This window comes from Procambarus clarkii, chromosome 85 (assembly GCF_040958095.1).
Source record: "Procambarus clarkii isolate CNS0578487 chromosome 85, FALCON_Pclarkii_2.0, whole genome shotgun sequence".
In the NCBI taxonomy this organism is placed as follows: Eukaryota; Metazoa; Arthropoda; class Malacostraca; order Decapoda; family Cambaridae; genus Procambarus; species Procambarus clarkii.
In genome coordinates this window covers 22,455,900-22,482,901 of record NC_091234.1, presented here as the reverse complement: position 1 = coordinate 22,482,901, position 27,002 = coordinate 22,455,900, and the positions used below count along the sequence as shown (strand labels likewise).

Below are 27,002 nucleotides of genomic sequence, written 5' to 3'. Positions count from 1 at the left end.
AGCCCCCCCTGAGCCCAGGAAAAAGGCGGAGCCGCGAGAAGATCTCGGGCGCGACCACCGAAACCCAGGCGGCACAAGGAGATGGAACGTCTGCCGAACAGAAAAACTCCGAAGCATGCAAGCCCGCCAGGAGTTCAGAAACGACGGGTCCGACGCGAGACATCGCAAGAACCCCCCCCCCCAAAAAAAATAAAACAACAACAACCGGCAGGGCAAGCTAGGAAAACCAAAGAAGGCGGAAGGGTCGCCGCCAGAACAGGACCCGAACCAAGGGGCACGAACAACTGCAACAGACCGAGACAAAGAAGCACATCACAGGACACAGGCTGACCAACGCCTAAGAACACACGCAGAACATTCCTGCTGCAGAAGAGGCAGGAAGAAAGAGCAGAAGCACAAAAAAACAAAAACCAGGAGAACAACCAGGGGTGGACAATCAGGCAGGGACAAAAACCCCACGCAATCCCCAGGCACAAAACGGCAGCAAAGCGCCACTCCACAACCGGACACAGGAACAAGGACACGCCACCGTGAAACACGGTACCAATGCTCACGTGCAGCAGCAGCAGCAACAGGCACCACTGCAACATGCAACATGTAAATAGCAACTCCCCTCTGCAAAGGCAGAGAACGGAGCAGGCAGACCCCAGACAGGGCCAACGGAGACACGACAAAACCCTGCAGGCCCAGAAACCTGCACCAGGCGACCGACGGCGGAGAAACCCGCTCGATACCTGCTGGATGAGGTACTGGGAGCTCTTTTACACCTCAAGCCCGGCCCAAGGTCAGGCCAGACCGGCCAGAGGATGGCCCACCAGGCAGCTGCTAGGAGCAGTCCACCGGCCCACATACCCCCACAACCAGGACGGGCCGGAACTGCCATACGAAAACAGGCCAGTGCGCCCTGGAAGTCCACGGACGAACCAGCAAGAAGGCTTATGCTCGCAAGTAGGTCGTGTAACAAGCACAGACCACTGATGGTAATACAGTGTTCCCCAAAAGTGCCAATAGCACCACTGCACTCCACTGGTACTATCCCGCAAGTTCTACCAGATAGGCGGGACCCAAGAGCCAGAGCTCAAATCCTGCAAGCACAGCCAGGAGCCTCACCAGGTGAGTACAGAACCAACCCTACAACCCCCACACCTCAACATTAAAAAAGGAGGGTCCCCTGAATGACTCCAGCATGGGTTGGACATGCACATGAGGGGGACAGGAAGGGGTGATAAAGGGACAGTCACTGGTGTGCGAACGGTCTCAGTCGTTCAAAATTATACCTAAATAAAGACAGGTATATAAACACCGCCGCATCCAGCGCCCGGCCAAAAGACGCCAGACCGCAGAAACTCACCCGGCGAATGGTGGCTCGAACTTGACTCGACTCAACCGTGCCCAGAAGAACTTGGGAGCACCGCCAGGTGAAGACGCCAGAGCCGGACCCGCAGGAGAACAGGGAGAGGCGAAGGAGGCGGTCCACACCCATGACACAGAAAACCGCGGTGTCCTCCCCACAACTGGGAACCAGGACACCCCTGGCGCAAAGGGGCACATACCGCAGCCAGGGAGAAGAACGAGAGGCGAAGCACTGTAGCAAAAAAGGGCGCAAAATCCCAGCACTGAACCATCGCCCAGACCAAAACAAACTCCACGGCGCATGCGCATAACACGCTGGCCGAACCGCACACCCTCCCTGCGGGAAGGCGCCAGCCAGGACTATTGCACGAGAAAAAGAGCCAAAAGAGGAAGCGGGAACAATAAAACCGGCCAAAGAAGCAAAGAGCCCAAAAAAAGGGAACCCAAACGGGCGACAAGTAGCCCAAACGGGCGACAAGTAGCCCAAACGGCCGACAAGTAGCCCAAACGGCCGACAAGTAGCCCAACAGGGCGACAAGTAGCCCAACAGGGCGACAAGTAGCCCAACAGGGCGACAAGTAGCCCAACAGGGCGACAAGTAGCCCAACAGGGCGACAAGTAGCCCAACAGGGCGACAAGTAGCCCAACAGGGCGACAAGTACTAGGAGCCGACAGACGTTCCAAGAATGCGGGAAGTAGCGAAAAACCTTCCCGTACCCTCGAGAACACAGAAGCCAACACTAGTCCCGAAGGCACACGAAGGCGCAGGCGCACCCGAGATCAAAAGTCACGCAGAACCCCATCGAACGGGGAAACATGACAAAAACACCGTCCCAAAAAGCGGGGGAGGAAACATCCACCCACAGGACGGAACCAACCGACTCAAAGGCCAAGGAACCGAGCCCGGGGAGGGGCCGACGTCCAACAGCACGTACGGCGAGTGGGGAGGAAAGACCCCACTCCGCGTAACCACAAGCCCCGCCTAGAGGGGGATAAAACCCCCCACGGGGTCTAACGGGGCCAAGGCCCCCCCAAGTCAGCCCCTCCCCAGCCCCGGGAACCTACACGACAGGCCCCGGGGCCGAGCCGTTCCCCCAAAGCCCCGGCCGTACCAGAAAACCGGGGCAGCCGTGAAAACACTAAGGAAGGGAGCCCACTGGCAGACTCATACAACACGGCTGGAGGAACAGGCCCAAATGCCCCCGTCACTACCCCGGAAGGGGAATTCCCCGAGACTGCCCGAGTCTCAACACCACCAAACACCCCGCCCTGAACCTACAGACGGTAAGGAACCGGATGCAGGCAGGAAGGGTGAACCAGGGGAAAAACGAAATACAACGGGGCAGCCCCGGGGCTCCCGGGGAGGAAACCACGAGAACGTTGCCACCACCAAGGCTCAAGTGCAACGCCCCTGCTGCCCGCACCCGCTTTGTTAGCACAACTGGGTAACCGAGCCACAACGAGCAACCAAACTCGCAGGACACCGGGTCGAAGGTGTCACCGACCCCACAGGCAGCAGACGGAGGCAAAACAGAGAGTCACCCAGAGACAAAAGGTGAGAGCAACCCTCAAACTCGCTGGAAGCGAGGGGGGGGCTCTGGGGTCACATCCATCGGACCCGCGCGCCCCCAGGGGTTTCCCAGGGTCCCGAGCGTTTACTTTAAGAGGACTCGCGCTCAGGTAATCCCAGGCAGGGTACTGCTAACCGGCACCCAAGCTACCAAACAACTTTCTAAGAGCTGAACCCCCGGGACGTGTACACTCACGGGGACCTAGCAGGGGGTACCACCAGAAATACTCAGAACACAAGGGACACAAGGGGCAAGAACGAAGGCAGACCCCCACCAGGTATATAAACAAAAGAAAAGAAAACCCCGCAAGAGGACAGCGTACCCAAGCGGAACAGAGCCGGCCGCTATGATTGGTAAAGACAAGCTGCACAGTACCCCGCGCCCCACCAGTGCAAACACTGCCCCTTACTCTAAGGCGAACAAGGGAGACAGAACACCCGAGCACACAAAGAGCGGCCGAAAACCAAGCGGTAAACGGCCAAGCAGGGGCAGGACCCAAGGAACTTGTGGAAGGTGGCCCCAAGCCCCAAGGGCAGTACTTACAGGACACCTAGGGAAGGGAACCCTAGGCGCATGCAGCCCGAGTACTGAAGAATCACACCCGGCTCACGCACCACCTAGAAAACAGACACCACACTCTAGGTACAGTGCTGAAACAACCACTGGAGCCGGAGCACATAACCATTGCCTATAGCATCAGCCGAAGAACTGATGGGTGGATAGCCGGCGTGGGAGGTCTGGGGCTCCCCCTTCCCCCTCCCGGGGAGGGGGGAGCTGCGCAGACAGCGGCGCGGTGACGTATGACGTCATACTAGTTTCCGTGTTTTCTGTTGAAGAGTTCTATTCACTAGTTCGGCTTAGGTAGCAATTTTCACCAGAATAGGGGTTTGTTTTGGAATGCTTACCTTTCTGGATGTTTGACCCGGTCGATGGCAGACATAGAATGCTTCCAACCACACGGGGGTTTCTATAGGCCATTGCTCCCCTTGCCTCTCTGAGGGGGCCAGGTTCTGGCTCGTGGTCCCCGGTAGGCCCTAGAACTCCATACACATGACTGATGCCAAAGTCTGACATTAGCATATCAGCCGGTAAAGCTCCGGGGAGCCGACGGGGCTCCCCCCAGAAATGCCATAATATACTTGTTCATGCTATTATGTAGCGATGATATTATTACAGAAGACCCCTGACTGTGATAAAACTGACCAGGGTTCTGATAATAGCAGGATTGTGGTGATATTTGGCGCTGTGCGCCATGGAGGGAGGAGTAATGCTGTGGGAGGGAGGATGGTGGCGTTGTCTTTTGAGTGTGTGTGGCCACCTTTTATTAACTGCACTCACCATACCAGCTTAGTGGTTCGCTATGGTGAACACAAATGTAGATACTTATATATAACGTGTGTATAGTGTGAGATAACAGCGAGAGTAGGAGGTTGGGAGCCGCCATTTTGGTGAGGGAGGAGCGTCGTCTGCAGGACTTTTATGTTGTTTACTGATGACCACGATGGTCTTTGGGCACCATACCAGTTTACTTGTACAAGTATGGTGAATAAAACAGGTAGATATTTATATATAATGTGTGTATATAGTGTAATAACACCACAAACAGTATTGTTGTAGGAGAAATATTAGTGCGTCTGGCCTTGAGGGCGGCCGCCACCAGCTGACTGTGTGAGTAGCTACGTCTCTCTGCCTTTACTCACCATACAAGCTTAGATGTACAGTTATGGTGAACAAAACATGTAAATACTTAGTGTAATAACCGACAAAGTATTTGTTCACTGTTTGATGAACATAATTGAATCAACAATATGCACACCATATTTTTGAGTACAGCGATGATTCACTCATTTTATTATATAAATATATCACACTACACACTATTGAATAATATTACAGCAAAAAAACTACGAAAAATCAATCAGAGACATTGAAATAATTAGGTAATTATCTCTTTGTGGAAACTCTGGCCTGACAGCTGGCGATCAACAGACCGCCTGGGACACACGCTCAGTCAGCGCCTGATTTTTGTCACACTTCCCAGCCCTATAGTGGGCAATATATGCCACTTACGATTTTTTTATTATTTTTCCCATGATCAGTGAACACAAATTAACAGGTTAGGATGAATTTTTTTTTTTTTTTTTTTTTTTTTTTTTTTTTTTTTTTTTTTTTTTTTGGTATGCGCCTGTGGGTGTCAAATGGTATATAGCTATGCGCCATTTAAGGGTTAAGCATTTCCGTGATTTTTTATTTCTCTTGTAGTCGTCTATATTCTCTTTCTAGAGTGGTCCTCTTTCTGACCTCACAGGCACATGCTTGGAGTAGATTTTGTAAGCTTTCGAACTGCCATGTACAGCCAGAGCCTGCTTGGCCTTTTGAACGTGTCGGCTCAATTTCCAGTGTCCCCTTCGGTCTGTGATAATTTTCTTATGTGTTTTTAGTGTCTCTTGCTTCCAGTTGTAGGGTGGAAGAGCTTCATACTCACTTCCAGAAGTGGGGATTTTGTCTGTTTGGCCCTTGTAAAACTTTATTCATTTGCTGGTGCCTTTCTGGTGAAGTCTAAGTCAGCTGGCTTCTGGAGGGTCCATTGATTATGATGCCTGTTTGGCTCAGCTGGGGGTGCAGCATGTGTTATATCCAGTGACAGTTCTCCACTGCTACCTTCAGGGCACCAATTCAGTCTCTGTGAATACCTTGTGTGTTGATTTTGTCTCCTTGGCTCTCTCTGTTTCAAGACTCATATTTCATTTGTCATGTGCAGTGTTATTACCTCTGGCCCAACCCATCCTACTAATAGAACGTCACATTTTGACATACTCTACATAAGGCCAAAAATTGTCTTACTAGAAAATGGTAGCGGCTTGCAAAATTGACATACTGTCCCATTTCTGTTTTTTGTTCTCTGATAGGTTAGTATAAGGGGACTTTAGTACGATAATTTATTGACATTGGGGAAACCCTTGGAGGACGGCTTGTCTAGCCAGCCTATGGCCTTCCCTTGCAACCATGACATTAGGAAATACGCATCACTCTCAGCAATGTTTGCGAACATGTCCTGGGCTGATATTTGGACATGAGGGTTTTGGGCATTAAACAGGGTTCTGGAGCCCAGTATCTTGTGCCTGTGCCCAGGCCCCAGCACCCTTGAGTGTGGCTTTGGGTTGTCTATCTTTTCCAGGTGTCTCTTCTTTACCCTTACTCCTGTTATCTTGAGATTATCTTGAGATGATTTCGGGTTTTTTTAGTGTCCTCGCGGCCTGGTCCTCGACCAGGCCTCCACCCCCAGAAAGCAGGCCGTGACAGCTGACTAACACCCAGGTACCTATTTTACTGCTAGGTAACAGGGGCATAGGGTGAAAGAAACTCTGCCCATTGTTTCTCGCCGGCGCCCGGGATCGAACCTGGGACCACTGGATCACAAATCCAGCATGCTGTCCGCTCAGCGAATCGGCTCCCTGTGGTTCTACCTCCTCCCTGGTTGGTGCCTCTTTGCTTTTCTTCTCTGTAGGTAGTTACATTTAGAGAACCAAAAGGGGCTGCCCAAGAAAACAAGCGTTGAATGTAAAGAAATGCCAATTTCTGCACTAGTCCCGGTCGATCCCTGACACCCTCCCTCCCTCCAGGTCATCAAGGAGTTGGGTACATATACCATAGACCTGACGGTGCAGGAGCTAGCTGACTGTGTACTGCCTCCCCCCTTAACTCCCACCAAATGAGAAGGGGAGGTGGGGTGAACAAGCTGGCACAAGTTTCAAGATATTTCAATCATTTGTTTACACCGGTGGGGGAGTTCTGTCGATGATTCTTGAGGTTATGGTCTTGTTAAAAGCCAGGAGTGGTCTGTTTTGTTTCAGTGACTTTCTGGGTGCCTTCCCTGGTTGTGGCATGAATAAACAAATGTCCCTTCTCCGTGCACCTCTGTGAGACTGCCAGATTCTGATGCTGGTACCTGTTAGGCCTATAGAACTTTGCGGCTGTTGCGACTGAGTAGCTGGTACACTATCAGTGATGCAGTACCAGCTACTTCAGGGAGTCACTGGGGCTCACACAGAAATTGGTGTTTCATTACATTCAAGGCTGCTTTTCGGACTGTCCAAAAATACTTTGACAAAACACCCCATAGGAAACTTGTGCACAAAATTGAAAAACTCCAGTGGATAAAGACGTACCTCTGCAAAAGAAGACAAGTCACAGTGAGAGGAGTTGTGTTTGACAATTTAGTGTTTCCAAGCATTATTTGAAGGATTATTACTTTACTTTTATTACCAAGCATTACTTTACCGAAGGAGTGGTTTGAAGTTTCTCTATATTGTTTTGGGACGGTTATCTCAGGTGACTCCATTATATGGAGAAAATGAGATGGTTGGAATATGTCTCCAATGTTGCAAGAATATTACCAACAACCCTGAGTATTCATAATGTCCTATTCTTACCAGTAACCGGGGAGCCGGTCAGCCGAGCGGACAGCACGCTGGACTTGTGATCCTGTGGTCCCGGGTTTGATCCCGGGCGCCGGCGAGAAACAATGGGCAGAGTTTCTTTCACCCTATGCCCCAGTTACCTAGCAGTAAAATAGGTACCTGGGTGTTAGTCAGCTGTCACGGGCTGCTTCCTGGGGGTGGAGGCCTGGCCGAGGACCGGGCCGCGGGGACACTAAAGCCCCGAAATCATCTCAAGATAACCTCAAGATAACATAAGTTAAGGGAAGATACCAAGAGGTACTAACCCAAAAATGGGGATTACAATAATATAAACCTTTAATGAAAAGACGTTTTGTAAGGGAGTTAAATGTATCACATTTCACATAATTAGAGCAATAATTCTTCTTAAAGCTTTGATAAGTAGATTAAAACTGTAACAAAAGTTACCTTACCTCAGTACACATACCCGGTGTGGAATTTGAGGAATGATCTGGGGTAAGCTTTTATAGAACCGAGATTTTTGCATGTTATCCCACTGAAACATCTGGTCAAGGTAGCTTAATGTTTTAACCCCAACATCTTCAAAATATGATATCTGAAAAAAAAGAGAACATTTGAGAGAGTGAGTGAGTTTGCTTTTAATATTTTAATAAAAATATTCTAGTCTTACTCATCTATTACTTTCTTACAACAAATAATAATTCAGCAAAATTCATTTAATTTAATAAATCAATGATACTTTCTAGGAGGGGAGTCCTCAGTAGTTCCCCAAAGCTAAGTATTCACCTAGCTGAATTCATCTAGTTGTGGTTGTGGGGGTTGAGCTCTGGCTGTTTTGGCCCGCCTCTCAACTGTCAATCAATTATTTTTTTTTTAACACATCTCCCCCCTTCCCCCAAGGAAGCAGCCCATAACAGCTGTCTAACTCCCAGGTACCTATTTACTATTAGGTGAACAGGGACATCAGGGTGAAAGAAACTCTGCCCATTTGTTTCCGCATTGTCGGGGATCGATCCCCGGACCACAGGATTATGAATCCCGAGCGCTGTCCATTCAGCTGTCAGGCCCCCCTAGGTGCATGTCAAGCTATGCCTCAGTGTTTTTTTTTTTTTTTTTTTTTTTTTTTTTTGAGATATATACAAGAGTTGTTACATTCTTGTACAGCCATTAGTACGCGTAGCGTTTCGGGCAAGTCCCTGGAATACGATCCCCTGCCGCGAAGAATCGTTGTTACAACCAAGTACACATTTTACTGTTGCATTAAACAGAGGCTACAGTTAAGGAATTGCGCCCAGTAAATCCTCCCCGGCCAGGATACGAACCCATGACCCTCCAGTTAGTTTCACCAGGCTTCTGAGACCCACTGTTGTCTACAAGGAACCTGAAACGGCATCTGGTTCCATCAAGGAGGCGAGGAAAGCTAGGATTAAGGATTTTCCTTCATAGAAATAATTAGAGTGCAATAGCAGGACTTCTGCTTTCCTTGGTGGACTTTATAATTTTGCATATTATCTTATCCTACACCAAAAAGTACCTGCTCCAGTACTTTGCAATAATCACCACTCCTTTCTTCCATCAGAACCACGCTACATTAACAGTCAGGCTAGACGGACAGACTGCCAAGCCTGTTTAACAGGCTAGACAGACAGACTGCCAAGCCTGTTTAACAGGCTAGACAGACAGACTGCTAAACACATTATAGATTCTAGCTATATAAACACATCAACATCTGGTTCAATTCCCCCAATTTCTACTCAACCTATACAAGTGCACATCACCTACCACTGGATGATGCACATATTTAAATGAATGAATAAATAAACAAAACCAGCACCGAATGTAATGAAACACCATTTTCTGGGTGAGTTGCAGAGGCTCCCAGAAGCTATCAGGCTAATATGCGATACATTAGACCGGGGCATTAATCAATGGAGTTCAGCCTTCCGGGTAGCATGAGCCAGAACCTGGCCTCCTCAGAGAGGCACAGGGAGCAATGGCCCTTGGAAAAAAACCTGTGATTGGGGTTTTCCATATCTGCCATCGACGAAGTGCCTCTCTTCAGGCAATCAGAAAGGTAGGCATAAAAAACAGACCCCCACCTGGTAAGAATATTGCAACCAAACAGAGGCCAAACTCCCTCAATTCCCAAGGAAACAAGCAAACGTTACACCTCGCCGCCGTGCCACTCGTCTGGCGTCTGTGCAGACCTCCCCTCCCCCTGTCCGGGAGGGGAGAGCCCCAGACCCTCCACGCCAGCTACCCAGCAACTCTAGTTCGGACAGTATCAAAACAACGCAAAAACCACCGACAAGAGGAAGGGTGCCAGAGAGCATCCGAGGCTCACCCAGAAAATGGCGTTTTATTACATTCAATGCTGGTTTTCTGTAAGGAGCTTTTTCGACTCCCTGAAGCTACATAACCAAAGATAAGTAAAAGAGGGACTAACCCAGGAGGAGGCAGCCACACGTTCCTCAACTCGAGGGCGAGACAACTGGCTGCAACCTGCGACCCAAAGTCACACACAAATGCCCAGGACCACAAATGTTGATGAAATAACGGGCGGCCAAGACCCTGTACGGCCTCCAAAATCACCCCGCATGAATATCATCCCAAGACGTTACCAAAGATGGCAGCTAAAGCAGCAAACTTCCAAACATCATTGGCACAAGGATAGACCACAGGCTGACTAGACTTAAGAACCCGCAGACAACCTGGGAGATCCAAGCCCTGGAGCAGGGAATAAGGAAAACTGGATCAACTCAAAACGTATCCCCGGCCACACAAACCGTGGCTCACAGATAACGGCAAAGAGCCACAACAAGACACAATACATGATGCACCCCCGACCTGACCAATCAAGAATCAATGACCCAAGGACCCCTCCGGAAAGCAGTCATCTCGTTCTTCGCCAGAAAAGGAGGAGAAGGCTGCAACCAAAAAAAACGATTACCAGGACTAAAAGAGCAGAAACCCCTGCACTGGAGAAGAGCATGAAGCTCACAAACTCGACCCCAGAGCCCAATGCCAACAGAAAGAGAGACTTAAAAACAATCGTGAACCAAAGGGGCCACCACAAACCATTGAGAAGAGAGACAGGAGAGCACCCTGTCCAAGGACCAGGATAACTCCGACAACACATGAGCAGGCCAGAGGTGAAACAAAGCACGAGAAAGCTTACGGAACAGGACGGAAGTGACGTCCACCCTGAACGAAAGCCGGAGCAGCTCCACCCACGCCGCACGATACGCGACGACAGTATTCGGCATCAAATTACAGTCTCGAAAAAGCCAAGAAAGAAAGGACTAGATAACCCGATCAGAAATAGAAGATAATCTACAAAGAGACAGAAAACTGCAGAAAGAATGCCAGGAAACTTCATGTAGATGTAGCCGAGAGCTACATCTCTACTGTTGTAGGGATGTAGCTCTCAGGTGGGAAACCATCAACGAAGCCACCTGATCACCAAACAAATGGTGAGAATTACGTCAAAATGACTAGACATGAAGAGCGGAGGAGAAGACCGAACCAGCTGTGTACCGGACTGGTCTGATCTGCTGGAGGAGGCGGAGCCACAGAAAACACCCCGGGTTCGGACACTGAACAAGCAACGCCTGAAAACCAAGCAAACCGCTGTGAAATCCCACACCGTGCTGTGAGCCTGACGGAAGGATGGACCCCACTGCCCCTGGCCGCCCTAGTGAGCACTGGTCACAAAACCCCAGCCGAGAGACGACGCATCTGTGAACACATCTAGGGGACACAGGTGGAAACCGAGTGCCTTTTTTAGTGTCAGAGTAGTTGAGAAATGGAATGCATTAGTAAGTGATGTGGTGGAGGCTGACTCCATACACAGTTTCAAGTGTAAATATGTTAAGAGGCCAGTAGGCTCAGGAACCTGTACACCTGTTGATTGACGGTTGAGAGGCGGGACCAAAGAGCCAGAGCTCAACCCCCGCAAGCACAATTAGGTGAGTACAATTAGGTGATTAGGTGAGTACATCGAGCAAGGACTTGGGTAGGCACCAAGGCACTGAACCCCCCCAAAAAAACAAAGAAGAAGCTGGCGACGCAGCAACCGATGCGAACCAGCTAACTACTGTTCCGGTCGTTATATCTCACCGACTTCTAGTCTCCAACTCCAATTTCGCGCCATATATGACATCACGCCCCATATATAAGGTCTTGCCAGCGTCCAGAGCATGAGATTACCCTTCGAGTGCTCATAGCCATAACATCTACTCTCCCCTCCTTTTGAGTATTTTACGATGACTAATGCTTTATACATTTCAGGTGTAGCAATTTATGACTCGGATTTACTTTAGATTACGTAGATGTTTTAGGCGCAAATTCATACTCATAATGGTTAGTGATCTAATAATCTTTGCTATATCCTATGTTTTCCACCTTATTCTTGACCCTACAGAAGAGTTTCTCACTCAGACACATCACCCCCTCGGGTACTCTAGTACTTTGGTCTGTCTCCGGGATATTATGCTCAATCTTTGCATGCCGAACATAGGAGGACATACTGGACTTTAGTTCCTTTTGCATCTAAGCCTTCACTGTACTCCCATACATCTCTACTTTTCAGACAAAGGAGAGACCAACCTTACTAATTGCGCGCAGCTGGCTGACATCTACAGCCTAATTCACCAATCGTCATCAGACACACCTCCCAGTAAGTCATCTTGGTCCAGTCCTGCTAAAGTGAGTTCTGCTGATGTGAACTACTCACTTTACTGCAGATACTGTAAAGTGTACGGGAATACATAGAAAAGTGTACCAATCCTCACTAAGTCCAGCAGTTAGACCCACAGGCCCAAACCACCACCTCCTAAACCTCATAAGCCTGTAATGAATATTCATGTTCCAGCTTCTGATCTTTCTCTCTTCCACAGACACCTATACCCTGGAACTGTCTCTGCCAGCAGTGGAGATTCAAAGGGAAGGAGCAAAGTGAACATCTTGAGGAACACAGCTGCTCTACAATCTATACTCCTCAAAGCAGCTGCACCCAACATCACCTATCTTGAGGTTATCTTGAGATGATTTCGGGGCTTTTTAGTGTCCCCGCGGCCCGGTCCTCGACCAGGCCTCCATCCCCAGGAAGCAGCCCGTGACAGCTGACTAACACCCAGGTACCTATTTTACTGCTAGGTAACAGGGGCATAGGGTGAAAGAAACTCTGCCCAGTGTTTCTCGCCGGCGCTTGGGATCGAACCCAGCACCACAGGATCACAAGTCCAGCGTGCTGTCCGCTCGGCCAATCGGCTCCCTACACCAGAGAAACTATCCTCATCACAGACCACTCCATACCCACTCGCTAGAGTCCACCTGGATTGTTCGTTCGTTCATTTGTAGTGAAGTCCACGTTGCCATCAGGGAGAAACCTTTCCCGATGCCAGGAGTTCAACTTCTCCTGGGCAACGTCTTGGCAGAAGAGTAAGAACCCACGAACCTCATCATCAGTGACAAACCACAGGTATGTGACTCTTCCATGGAAAACCCTGTTATGAAATACGTAGCAGAGGTGGTTCAACTGACCAACGATTCAGAGGACCTTTCCCAGCCAGTCATGGTGACAACTCATGCCCAAGCCACTCGACCGAAGCCAATAGCTCCAGCTGTCCCTCAAGATTTTCAGAGCCCCCCACCGAATCTCAACCAGTTGGAGTTACGTAAGTTGCAGAGAGAAGATCCATAACTAACACCTTTATTTTTTCAGGCCAAGACACAATCAGATGCTATCCCTGGGTTTTTCTTAGATAAGATTATCTTATATTGTAGATATAGACCCAGTAAGTTAAAGGAGGAAGACGAGTGGGCTAACATCAACCAGGTAGTAGTCCCTACCAGCCTACGGCCAGAGATTTTGCATTCTTTGCTCCTTGAGCTTTAGTAAGGGTCTAGTAGATTTTGGTCTCTGGTAGTCTGTTTATTAGCTCTCAAATGCCTGTTGTGATACATGTGGAGCTATCCAGGCAGTAGTAAGAGGAAGCCACTGAGTGGCCTTCTGCAGAATCAATTATATACAGCCTTTATGACTGATTGCCTTCTTACAACAAATTTTGATTACCTTGGAGAATTGCATTGCATCTGGTCGTAACTGGGGTGTAGCATGAAGCAGCAGCCGCACTTGATCCCTCAAACCATCCGGAATTGACAGCAGGTTCAGTGAGTTTGTATTCTTCAACTGTTGAATGAAAGGCTTGTACAGTACTGTAAATCTTAAGTCCAGAAACTGCATTGAGTAAATATGAAAAGTACCTGAATGAGCAGGACAACTAACTGACTGACCTGAAAGACAGACTAGCAATTAATCAGCCAATTGTGCAGCTGGCCAGCAAGCCAGTGAACTAAGAAAATTCTACATGTACTTAAGTTTATAACAAATAACATCATTTCACTGACCAGCATTTGGTAATTATTTTTTAAAACAGCATTTAGTTAAAGTTAACATTATTTCTTCCTTATATAGGTTTAATATGTTGTTGATGTGATTTGAAACTTGACTCCCATATGAAGCATTAAGCCCATGATAATTTGAGTTTCAAGTATCAAACAAACACTTTATGAACACAAACTTGAAATACAACCCATTTGTAACTTGGAAACTCTGTACCAGATATATAATTAAAGAAATATATATATAAATATATATGCACCAACCTCACAACAGTTTCTCTTAAAAGTTGCAAAGTCTTGATTGTTGTGGAAGATAGGTCTTCCTTCATTAAAGAGTGCATAGATAATGACCCCCAATGGAAAGAGGTCAGCTGCTGTATCCAGAGTGTGGGTGAGTGCGTACTCGGGTGCCAAATAGTCAAGATGGGGTTGGCAGTTGGGGTGTCGTCTAGGGTCATACTCTTCAAATGGCCAAAACGGCTGAGAAAAAATATAAATTTATTTTAAAGAGATAGTTATTCTTATTATGTTTCAGCCGATGTTATTATTTAGTGGAAATAATAAAACCAGTACTGAATATAATGAATCGCCTCTATCTGGCGAGTCCTTCAGTACCTTCAGACGCTACTCACATATCTGACTGACACACTTAAAAACTGCACATGACTCCATCAATTCATGAGCACCTATCAGGAACCAGGACCAAAAATCTGACCTGCCCCTCAATGTTAGGAGGGAAGTCTGGGATTTAGGATATATCAGAGCACCCAAAAAACCAGCGTTGAATGTAATGAAATACCATTTTCTGGTTGAGCCCTGGAGTTCCCTGGAGCTTATCAGGCTAATGAATGTTATATAAGACCGGGACATTAGCTATGGAGTTCAGACCTACCAGGGACCAGCGCCAGAACCTGGCCCCTTCACAGAGGTTTTCAGGGAGCAATGGCCCTGGAAACACCCTTTCTGGTTGGGGGTTTTCCATATTTGCCATCAACCGGGGTTAGGCACCCAGAAAGGTAGGCATAACAAAACAAACCCCACATGGTAAGAAACTAACAACAAAAAACCGAACAGAGGTAGAAACTCCCTACAATCCCTAGGAAACAAGCAAACAAGCATTTATCACAATTTACTGCTGCGCCGGTTGTCCTCACAGCCCTCCCCTCCCCGAGAGGGGGAGGGGGGGGGGGCCTGGACCTCACCGCGCCGGCTGCCTTCAGTTCGGAAACTATGCTTCAACCAACGCGAAAAAAACGACGACCGGTGGGAGGGAGGGTTGCCAGGAAGCCTCCGGGGCTCACCCAGAAAATGGTATTTTATTACATTCAACGCTGGTTTTCTGTGGGGAGTCACTATGGCTCCCTGGAGCTACATACCCAAAGAGAGGGAAAATAGGGACTTACCTGGGAGGCGGCAGTCACAAACTCCTCAACACGAAGTTGAGACAACTGACTGCAGCCTGCAACCCAAAGCAACACAAGAATGCCAAGGAGCAGGCACGTTCACCAAATAACGGGCGGCCAGGACTCTGTTCGACTTCCAAAATCCACACGCCGAATATGAGCCCAAGACATGTTACCAAACACGGCAGCCAAAGCTGCAAACTTCCGAACGTCATGGGCGCGAGGATAAACCGCAGGCTGGCTAGACTTAACAACCCTGCGGACAACCTGGGAGACCCGAGCCCTGGAACAGGGAACAAGGGAAACCGAATCAACCCAAAGCACATCCCCAGCTACTCCAGCCAAGGTGCGCAGGTAACGGCAAAGAGCCTCAACCAGACACAACACATGATGCACCCCGGCCAAACCAACCAAGCATCAATAACCCTCGGATCCCTCAGGAAAGCAGCCGTCTCGTTCTTTGCGAGAAAAGATGGAGAAGGCTGCAAACATACAAACCTACCCTCAGGATCAAAAGAGCAGAAACCACTGTGCCGGAGGAGAGCACAAAGCTCCTTTACCCACCCCCCAGAGGCCAATGCCAACAAAAACAAAGCCTTTGAAAAACAACCTTGAACCGAAGGAGCCACCACAAACCGAGGAGAGGAAAGATAGGAGAGCACCCTGTCCAAGGGACCAGGACAGCTCAGGCAATGCATGAGCAGGCTGGAGGTGAAACATAGCACGAGAAAGCTTATGGAATGGGGCGGATGTGACGTCCACCCCAAACGCTAGCTGGAGCGTCTCTGCCAGCGCCGCACGATGCGAGGCGACAGTATTAGGCATCAAATGACGGTTCAGAAAAAGCCAAGAAAGAAAGGACAAGACAACTCGATCTGAAAGAGAAGACAACCTACGAAGAGCAAGAAAATGGTGAAAAGAACGGCCAAGAAACTTTCTACTGTCACCGAGACGAAGCTCTCAGGTGGGACACCATCAACAAAGCCACCTGATCACTATAAAAATGGTAATACACCCACATCAAAAAGACCAGGCGCGAAGAGCTGAGCAGAAGTTCGAACCAGCCTCGTACCGGACCGGTCCGACCTGCTGAAAAAGGTGGAGCCGCGGGAAACGCCCTGGGTTCGGACACCGAGCAAATAGCGCCGGAAACCAAGGCTGAACCGGCCACCAAGGGACCACAAGGACTACTGGAAAGGTCTCCAACCGAGCCAGAACCCAAAGCAACAGCTGAGCCAGGGGGGGGGGAAAAGGTACAGGTAACCCCACCTCGACCAGTCCTGCCAAAAGGCATGCGCCGCGAACACTTCGCAATTGGGGTAGAGCGCCACAGACTGGGAGACGCTGAGACCACGCCAACGCGAAGAGGTCCACATCTGGGAGTCCGCACGTCTGGCAGATCCAATGAAACGGGTCGTCGTCGACCGTCCATTCAGTGGACAGGGGAATGATCGTCTCAAAGCTCTCCAAATGTACTCTCTAGAAAGGAGACGAGAGAGGTACCAAATAATATACACGTGGAAAATACTGGAGGGCCAGGTCCCAAATCTACACAGTAAAATAACAATATACTGGAGTGAACGATATGGAAGAAAATGCAAGACTGAACCAGTGAAGAGCAGAGGTGCCATAGGCACAATCAGAGAGCACTGTATAAACATCAGAGGTCTGCGGTTGTTCAACGTCCTCCCAGCGAATATAAGAAATATTGCCGGAACAACCGTGGACATCTTCAAGAGAAAACTGGACTGTTTTCTCAGAGAAGTTCGGATCAGCCGGGCTGTGACGGGTATGTGGCCTTGCAGGCCGCTCCAAGCAACAGCCTGGTGGACCAAACTCTCACAAGTCGAGCCTGGCCTCGGGCCGGGCTTGGGGAGTAGAAGAACTCCCAGAACCCCATCAAGCAGGTATCAACCAGGTATGAAGCGAGACAGGCCGTCTGCCAGGACGTTGGACACTTCCCGGATATGAACCGCAGGGAGAGCCAAACCCCGAGAATCCAGCAGACAAACCACTCAAAGTGACCAACCCCAAAAAGGCAAGGACCGAAGAGAACCCCCGTGGTTCAGCCAATGAACCACCGGAGAAAAGTCCGAATGGAGTCGGATGGTCGATCCCCAAGCGACCCGAACCCTCAGAAGAGCGAACCAGACTGCCGCGAACTCCCGAACCATGCTGTGAGCCCGACGGAAGGACAGACCTCACTGTCCCTGGCCGGCCTGGTGAACACTGGTCACAAAGCCCCAGCTGAGACACAACACGTCCGTGAACACATCGAGCGAAGGCTCAGAAAGCGCCAAGGCACCGAACCCTGAAAACGCCTTAGAGGAAGCCGGTGACACAGCAACCGACACAAGGCCCCCGGAGGACGAACCCAACGATCGCAAGAGAGGTGGAAGGAGTGTTCCCGAAGGAACCAAAACAGACGCCGAAGCCAAACCCAACCAAGCGGGTAGACTAGCACGGCGAAGTTCAGACTCTCGCACAATCGCTTGAGCAACCACCGAGTGACCCGAGACCCCCTCAGAAACAGTCGATGGCGGGACCGCAGCCGCAGCAACGCCTCTGGAGGGAGAGACAAGGAAGCTGTGCGAGAATTCCAAACAAGACCCAGCCAGGTTCGAACCTGGGACGGAACCAGATGGAACTTCCTCCAATTCACCAGGAACCCAAACCTGCGAGCTGGGTAAGAACCATATCCCTGGGGAGCAGACAAGCTGACCAACTGGGAGCCCACACTAGCCAGTCGTCGAGGTAGGCCAAAACCCAAATCCCTAGAAGATGCAGATGGGTCACCACAACCTGGGTCAGACGCGTGAAAATGCGAGGTGCCAGATTCAAGCCAAAAGGTAGACAGCGAAAGCAGTAAGCGTGACGCCCGACCACGAAACCTAACCAGTCCCTGAACCCCGGATGACTAGGAACGTGCCAATAGGCGTCTTGAGGTCCAGGAACACCATCCAGGCACCCAGCTCCAACATAAGCCGGACCTGAGACAGAGTAGTCATCCGAAAGGAGGGGCAAGGAATCCAGAAGCTCAGACGGGACAATTCCAGAATGAACCTCAGATCCGCACAGTCCTGTTTCAGCACTGGAAACAGGCGGGAACCCCACCTGAGGGATGGAGGCGTTTCGACCACGCCCAAGAGCACCCACTTTCAAGATGACTTGACGAAGCGCAGGAGAAGAAACCTGGCCTGTTTGCCCCGAACCCCCCCCCCCCCAAAGGAGAACAGGCCACCCAACGCCACCTTAGGCCGGATGCCACGACCGAAAAGGCCAAAAAATCGTGGGACCAAACGTGGGTCGAACAGGGCGAACACAGCGCCGACCAGACGACGTCGGCACCGAAGAGAACGTCGGCTCAGAAACTGACACCAATGGCCCACCTCGACCAGCTGAACCCGGAACCCTGGCATGACCCCTCCGAGACTGCCGAGAATGACCACCCCGGAGAATCAAACAAGTCCGACAACTAGACGAAGCCACTTGCAGATACTTCGAGACCACAGCCTCTGCAAACAGCAACGGACAAAACGGAGATGAGAACCTAAGAGCCAGGGCCCAACAGGATTCCAAAGAGGGTGAGCACAGCCTGATGGTACGCGAGGCGAGAAGCAAAAAACAGACACCGCCTCCTTCAGGATGGGCGCAAAGAGCTTCAACAGTGCAGCCGATGCCCTAGCTGCTGAAGTCAGCTAGGGCGTCGAAAACAGCAACATCATCTGCCCAGAAGACACAAGGGCCCAAGGAAGGGCAAAAGGAGCCCAAGCACTCCAAGTGGACTCCCTATGAGCCCCAGAACCCCAATACAAGCCCCAGGGCAGAGCTCTCTTCCACGCCCACCACCCCTGAAGAAAAGGTGGCATCCAGGGAAAAAACTTCCTAGAATGGAGTCTGCTGGGTTGACCCAGAAGCCTCAGCAGGAAAATCAGACCCAACCACTTCCATGCCCGAAAAAGAAGGGGCAGCCCCCGAAGCCACCCAAGCATCATCCTGAGCTAAACCCAACCCCAACTCCGAAACCCCTCAGACATTCAGGAGTTGGAAGCAGGCGGGGTGGGGAAGGAGCAGGGTGAACTACACCCACCTGGAAAGCAAGCAGGGGTGCGGAAGGAGCCATTGTTACAACAACCAACGCCCCAAATCCTGGGCCCTAAAACCCAAGCAGGGCACCTCCGAAACCTCCAACTTGGCAACCAACCTGGCCCGTTGCAGTAAGGAGAATCGAGCATGAAAGGTAGCTGTTGCCTGATTCTCAAGATCAACAGACAAGGAATGAGTAAAGTGAAGTACAAGCGGAAAACAATGCCCGCAAAACTCCAGGTCGGTGGTGTTCCCAACCCAACAGGCAGTGTGAATAAGGCAGTACAGATAACTGTTTCCCTGAGGCAGGGGCAACGAACAACCTTCAATTTCGCACAAGGCGAAAGCAGGCGTGGAAGAATTAGCCAATGTACGGCCGAGCCCACAGGGGTTTCTCAGGGCCCATAGGGCAAATTAGCCCTACGGGAAGCCCAGGCACTGGGGCTAGCTAAGCCGGTAGAACCCTGTCAGGTAGCAGACAAACTGACTACCAGCAGCAACAGTAAAACCTCGGGGGGCAATAGAGGAGGACTATCAACACAACCTAGGCTTACCTAATAAGAAGCTAAGCAGACCTCTTCCGTCTAAACAAGGCGAGAACATTACCGAATTTGAAGAAAATGAAAACAAAACCCCTGAAGACGCAACAAACAAACTGGCAATAAGAGAGAAACATCAGCCGCTGCATTGAAGTAAAGCTAGCTGTGCCAGCTGCAGTGAGCCCCACCCAGCCAATAACACTCCCCTACCCGGGGCAACACAAAAAGCCCGAGACCCCCGATGTACCCCCAAGGGCTAAGACAACATCAAGTAATGAAGGACTCAAACGGAGAGTGATTCCCTAGCACCCCATGGAAAAAAACCTAACACGCAAGGGTAGTACTCACGGAACACCTATGAAACATCACCCCTAGGTGCATGCTGCTCCTGTACTCTAAGACACCTGGCCACCACACCACACACACATGTAACAGCCACACAGGGGCAAAAATCTAGAACAGGAACTTGAGACCAGAGGTGACTGAAGTGACCACTAGCACATCAGTTCAAGAACTGTAATGGCGGGATGCTGGCTTCGGTGAGCCACCTCCCTCTTTAGCGCTAACGAGAGGAAGTGCTAGTTGCATGAAGGGTTGCTTGTTTGGTTTCTTTCTAAGGGGAGTTATTTTGATCTTTTGGGATATAGGTTTACACAGGTTAACCAGACAGTGGTCTGTTTTGATTTGCCTACTTTTCTAGGTTCTTCCTCAGTCGAAGGAAAATTATGACATACAGTACTTTAAATGTAAAGTGTGCATAGGCCATTGCTTGAACCTCTCTGAGGGGACCAGGTTCTGGCTCATGGTTCCCGGTAGGCAAAAGGATTCCTGTGACTGATGACCCAAAACAAATATAGCACACATCAGTTCGGATAGCTTCAGGGAGCCGACAGGACTCCCAACAGAGAAGAAAATGTATTCACAAGGAAAAGCTATCTCAAAGTGTGTAAATTGATTCCAATATACTTAAATATATATACAATACCATAGAGAATACAGCATATGTATATAAAAATTAATTACAACACAAAAATAAAAATAACATGTCTTAATTATGGGTCCAGGTAACTTTTGAGACAGAGAACCTGATCAAACATCACACGCGTTGAAAAAGTTTTCCTGGGCACCTGGATTGAGATTTCCTAATGCATTTTGTTTCCATTCTATATTTTAGAAACTTCTGCCACATTCAGAATTGAAAGGAGTCAAGATAAATTCCAATCCATCTTCTTGGGTTATCTTGGGATGATTTCGGGGCTTAGTGTCCCCGCGGCCCGGTCCTCGACCAGGCCTCCAACCCTAGGAAGCAGCCAGTAGCAGCAGTCTAACACCCAGGTACCTATTTACTGCTAGGTAACAGGATCATCAGGGTGAAAGAAACTCTGCCCATTTGTTTCCGCCTCCACTGGGGATCAAACCCGGAACCTCAGGACTATGAATCCAAAGCGCTGTCCACTCAGCTGTCAGGCCCTATCCATAAATACAGTATAACAATAACAAATCTAAAAGACTAACCACACTGCAGAATGAGGAATAGTGTATAAGAAACACATACATTACTCTAAATAAGACTAATGAAAAATCAAAGACTTACAGACTGATCAGCAGCAGCTTGATTGGCCACACAGAAGTCAAATCCAAAGAGCTTCCAGGCTCCTTGATGATTCAGTACAACATTCTCAGGGCAGACATTACAGTGAACAATCTTCACAGAATTATGCAAAAATGCCAACCCTTCACTAACCTGCAAAATGCCATTTTTGTTTTATTATTGTACTTTGTAATTATCTGCATTTTTATATTTAATCATACAAAACTCAGTAGAAAAATATATTCAGGGAAAATATCACACACACACACACCATTGACAAATGAAATGCCTCTTTCTGGTGGGTCCTTCAGTGCCTTCCTGTTGCTACCTCCTGGATAGCTCCACCAAAATTAATTCACAATAGGCCATGCAAGTCTTAAAAAGCCTAGTGGAAACCAGGGACCAAAACCTGGTCCACTCACAAAGGTGAAAGGAGCCGAGAATATGAGATCACTAACTGAATGATTAAGCCACCATAAAGGTAGGACAAACCAACACAGACAACAGTATGGAAAAAATGTAAATAAAATTTAAAGAAAAACCAAAAATGGGGTAATGATTCCCAAAATAAAATGGTATAGGGTAAATCAAAACAAAGATAATACAGTTGCCCAGCATACAATCCATTCCCTTACTAGTTACAGCCACCCACGGCCAAGTGGCCAACCACAGCTGCAAGCCACCATGAGCTCTTAATCTGATGCAAGACCAAAATTAAAAAACTCAGACACACCAAGAAGTGGAGGCTTTCAGTACATCCAATGCTGGTTATCTGAGAAAGCTCCTTCCAAGGTTCCCTGCTGCTATCTCACCACAGAGAACAAAAAAGCCCCATTGAATGTAATGAAATGCCATTTTCTGGGTGAGCCCTGGAGGCTCCCTGAAGCTATCCAGGCTGATATGCGATATATTAGTCTATGGCATTAGTCAATGGAGTTCAGCCTACCGGGGCCCACGAGGCAGAACCTGGCCTCCTCAGAGAGGAAAAGAGAGCAATGGCCTCTGGAAAAAACCTGCGGTTGGAGGGTATTAATTATCTGCCATGGACCGGGGTTAGGCACCCAGAAAGGTAGGCATAACAAAACATACCCCACTTGGTAAGAAAATTGCAACCAAACAGGGAAGCAGAACTTCCCCAATTCTCAAGGAAACAACAAAACAAGCTAACATCATACAGCGCAGCCGTGCAGCTTGTCTACCCAGCCCTCCCCTCCTTGGGAAGGGGGAGACGGTATCCCGGACCTGGTTCCCTGCGAAGAGCCGCAACCACAGCACATGATGCACCCCCAGCCTGACCAACCAAGCATCAATGAGCCAAGGGCAAGGGCAAAGTCAGCCCCTCCCTAATCCCGGGAAACTCCATACCAGGACCCGGGGCCAAGTCATCCTCCAAAGCCCCGGCCTCACAAGAAAATGCCGGGGCAGCCGGAAGGGCAGGAAGGAAGGGGTCAGCCCCCATTGCCATGGCTGGAGGAACTGACTCGAATGCCTTCGTCGTTCCCCCCTGGAAGGGGTAACCCCCAAAACTGCCCGAGTCTCAGAACCTTCTAAACCTTGCCCCAACCCCGAAGCCCTCAGATGTTTCAGAGCCAGAAGCAGGGGATGAGGGACCAGAATGAACCACAGCAGGGAAAGAACGAGGGGATACGGACTGAACCAAGGTCGAAGCGACCAACATCCCAAGACCGAGTCCCTACAGGCAAAACGAGGCAGCCTCAGGACTTCCAGGAAAGCAATCAAGCTAGCACGTTGCAACAACCTAAATCTAGCATGCAATGCCTGAGCCATCTGCACCCGTATAAAGTCACCAGTGGAATGGGTGAATAGAGTCACAAACAAGCAACAATTCTCGCAGGACTCTGGGTCGAGGTATCACCGACCCAACAGGCAGCATGACGGACACAAAAAGTGACTCACCCTGAGACAAGGAGACAGAGCAACCCTCAAACTTGAACAAGGCGAGAGAGGACCCAGGGGTTGCAGTCATCGGACCCCTTACGCCCCCACGGGGTTTCCCAGACTGGTATCGCTAAGGGTAAGCCCAGGCAGGGTACTGCGAACTGGCGCCCAAGTATACCAATCAAAACTGTTAAAAGCTGAACCCCTGAGACGTGTCCTCTCATGGGGGGCCTAGCAGGGGGTACCACCCAGAAACACAGAAATATAAAACCTAAGTCAAAGACAGGGGACACAATGAACCAAAAGGCAGACCCCCCAACCACCAGGCAGGAACAAAAACAAAAGAAAAACCCTGCAAGAGGACAATATACCCAGGCAGAACAGAGCCGGTCGCTATAATTGGTGATAACTAACTGTGCAGTACCTCGTGCCCCTACCAGTGCTTGCTTGATACCTGCTTGATGGGGTTCTGGGAGTTGTTCTACTCCCCAAGCCCGTTGAGAGTTTGGTCCACTAGGCTCTTGCTTGGAGCGGCCCGCAGGCCCACATACCCACCACAGCCCAGTTAGTCCAGCACTCCTTGGAGGGAACAAACTAGTTTCCTCTTGAAGATGTCCACGGTTGTTCCGGCAATATTTCTTATGCTCGCTGGAAGGACGTTGAACAACCGCAGACCTCTGATGTTTATACAGTGTTCTCTGTGCAAGCTACCCCCCTTACCATAAGGAAAACCAGGGAGGAAGAAACCCCCAGCACACTCAGGGTGGTCAATTACTGGGCAGCAAAAGACCAACAGAGGTAGACCCTAAGGTGACTTGTGGAAGATAACCCCAAGCCCCAAGGGCAGGACTAACAGGGCACTCAGATAAGGGGAACCATGCAGCTCGAGTACCAGTGAAGAATACTCCCAGCTCATGCACCACCCTGAAGACAGCACTAAACACAAGGCCCAGCACTGAGACAAGAAACAGGAGCTGGAGTTACTCGACCAAGCCTCAATCACATCAGCCGAGAAATGGAGGTGTGGGACGTCGGCGCGAGGGGTCTGGGGCTCCCCCTTCCCCCCTCCCAGGGAGGAGGAAGCTGCACAGACAGTGGCATGGCTACGTAGTGATGTCATGCTTGTTTGCTTGTTTTTCTTTGGGGGGTTCTGTCCACTCATTTGACTTTTAGTAGTACTGTAGTTTCAACCATAATAGGGGGTTCATTTTGGGATGCTTACCTTTCTGGGTGCCTGACCTGGTCGATGGCAGACATAGAATGCTCCAAATAACGTGCATTTCTATAGGCATTTGTTCCTCATGCCTCTCTGAGGGGAGCCAGGTTCTGGCTCATGGTCACGGTAGGCCTAAGAACTCCATTCACACTGATTGATGCCAAAGTCAAATAATTCCATATCAATCTGGATAAGCTCAAGAGGCAGAGCTGAAGAGGCTTCCCCCCAGAAAATGTTAAAAATTTTCTTTTGCAAATGCTGTATACCAGTAGACAGTTGAAACATGTTAGGTGAGAAGGTGACAGAGGCCAAAATCATCAGTAGTTTCAAAGCGTTATATGACAAAGAGTGCTGGGAAGACAGGAAACCATGAGCATAGCTCTCATCTTGTAACTACACTTAGGTAATTACACACACACACACACACACACAAATAAGAAATATCACAAATAAGAATACATAAAATATTAAAATAAAAGAATAAAATAAGAAACACAAAATAGAAAATCAGAAAATAGCCTGATATGGAAAAAGGCTAACATAGTTCCAATCTACAAAAGTGGAAACAGGGAAGACCCCCTTAATTATAGACCTGTATCATTGACAAGTGTAATGGTCAAAATATAGGAAAAAATAATTAAAACTAAATGGGTAGAACACCTGGAGGAAAACGATATAATATCAGACAGACAGTATGGTTTTCGAACTGGAAGATCCTGTGTAACGAACTTACTCAGTTTTTATGATCAAGCCACAGAGATTTTACAGGAAAGAGATGGTTGGGTTGACTGCATCTATCTGGACCTAAAAAACCAGCGTTGAATGTAATGAAACGCCATTTTCTGGGTGAGTCCCGGAGGCTCCCCGGAGCTATCCCAGGCTGATATGCTAATGTCAGACTTTGGCATCAGTCATGTGTATGGAGTTCTTAGGCCTACCGGGGACCACGGCCAGAACCGGGCCCCCTCAGAGAGGCAAGGGGAGCAATGGCCTATAGAAGCCCCCGTGTAGTTGGAAGCATTCTATGTCTGCCATCGACCGGAACAGGCACCCAGAAAGGTAAGCGCCCCAAAACAAACCCCTATTTTGGTTAAAATTGCTACCTAAAACCGAACTAGTGGATAGAACTCCCCAACCGAAAACAAGCAAACTAGTGTGACGTCACACACTGCCGCGCCGCTGTCTGCGCAGCTCCCCCCTCCCCGGGAGGGGGAAGGGGGAGCCCCAGACCCCCCGCACCGGCTACCCACACCTCAGTTCTTGAGGCTGGATGTCAAAAACGCGAAAAACCGCCGACCGGAGGGAGGGAGGGATGCCGGGGAGCCTCCGGGACTCACCCAGAAAATGGCGTTTCATTACATTCAACGCTGGTTTTCTGTGGGGAGCCCCGTCGGCTCCCCGGAGCTAACTACCCACAGACAGAAAAAGAGGGACTTACCCGGGAGGCGGTCATCGCTCACCCCTCAACTCGAAGCCGAGACAATTGGCTGCAACCGCCGACCCAAAGCAACACAGGCCCGACGAGGCCCAGGGACATTCACAAGGTAACGAGCAGCCAGGACCCTGTTCGACCGCCAAAATCCCCGCGCCCGAATATCAGACCAAGACATATTCCCAAAGACGGCAGCAAGAGCCGCGAACTTACGAACGTCATGGGCACGGGGATAGACCGCAGGCTGGCTGGACCTAATAACCCTGCGGACGACCTGAGAGACCCGAACCCGCGAACAGGGAAGAAGGGAAACCGGATCAACCCACAGCGCGTCCCCTGACACAGAAGCTGTAGCGCGCAAATAACGGCGAAGCGCCGCAACCGGACACAAAACATGATGCACCCCCGGCCTGACCAACCAAGCATCAACCACCCATGGACCCCTCAGGAAAGCAGCAGTCTCATTCTTCGCCAGAAAAGAAGGAGACGGCTGCAAACGAACAAAACTATCACCACGACCAAAAGAGCAGAAACCCCTGCGCCGGAGGAGAGCATGAAGCTCCCCTACCCGACCCCCAGAGGCCAAAGCCAACAAGAAAAGTGCCTTGGAAAAACAATCCTGGACCGAAGGGGCCACAACGAAACGAGGAGATGAAAGGAAAGCGAGCACTCTGTCCAAAGACCAGGACGGCTCAGGCGACGCATGAGCAGGCCGGAGGTGAAACAATGCACGAGACAGCTTGCGAAACGGCGCAGACGTAACATCGATACCGAAAGCAAGCTGAAGCGGCTCCGCCAGCGCCGCACGATACAAAGCGACAGTGTTAGGCATAAGATGACGGTCCTGAAACAACCACGAGAGGAAGGACAAGACCACCCGAACAGACAAGGAGCTAAGACGACGAAGACGCAAAAAGAAACGGAAGGACCGCCAGGAAACTTCATACTGCCGCCGAGAAGAAGCCCTCAGGTGGGACACCAACAAGGAGGCCACCTGATCACCATAGAGATGATGATAGACTCGAGTCAAAAAAACCATACGCGAAGACTCGAGGAGAAGATCGAACCAGCTACGTGACGTACCGG

At 49.7% G+C, this 27,002-nt stretch overlaps 2 protein-coding genes across 6 annotated transcripts in view; both read right to left on the bottom strand.

Moving 5' to 3' along the window:
* The window catches only part of LOC138358683 (uncharacterized), a 274,115-nt gene that overhangs the window by 111,137 nt on the left and 135,976 nt on the right, over positions 1-27,002 (bottom strand). The gene's annotated exons all lie outside the window — the stretch shown is intronic.
* Positions 1-27,002, bottom strand: part of LOC123746737 (SCY1-like protein 2) — a 149,358-nt gene that overhangs the window by 66,417 nt on the left and 55,939 nt on the right. For all 4 annotated transcript variants that reach the window (XM_045728496.2, XM_045728494.2, XM_045728493.2 and 1 more), the window contains exons 5-8: positions 21,373-21,522; positions 14,015-14,230; positions 13,422-13,538; positions 7,798-7,940 (exon numbers count right to left, since the gene is read on the bottom strand). In XM_045728496.2, coding sequence (XP_045584452.1) covers positions 7,798-7,940; positions 13,422-13,538; positions 14,015-14,230; positions 21,373-21,522 — 626 coding nt within the window. The remainder of the gene's footprint in view (positions 1-7,797; positions 7,941-13,421; positions 13,539-14,014; positions 14,231-21,372; positions 21,523-27,002) is intronic.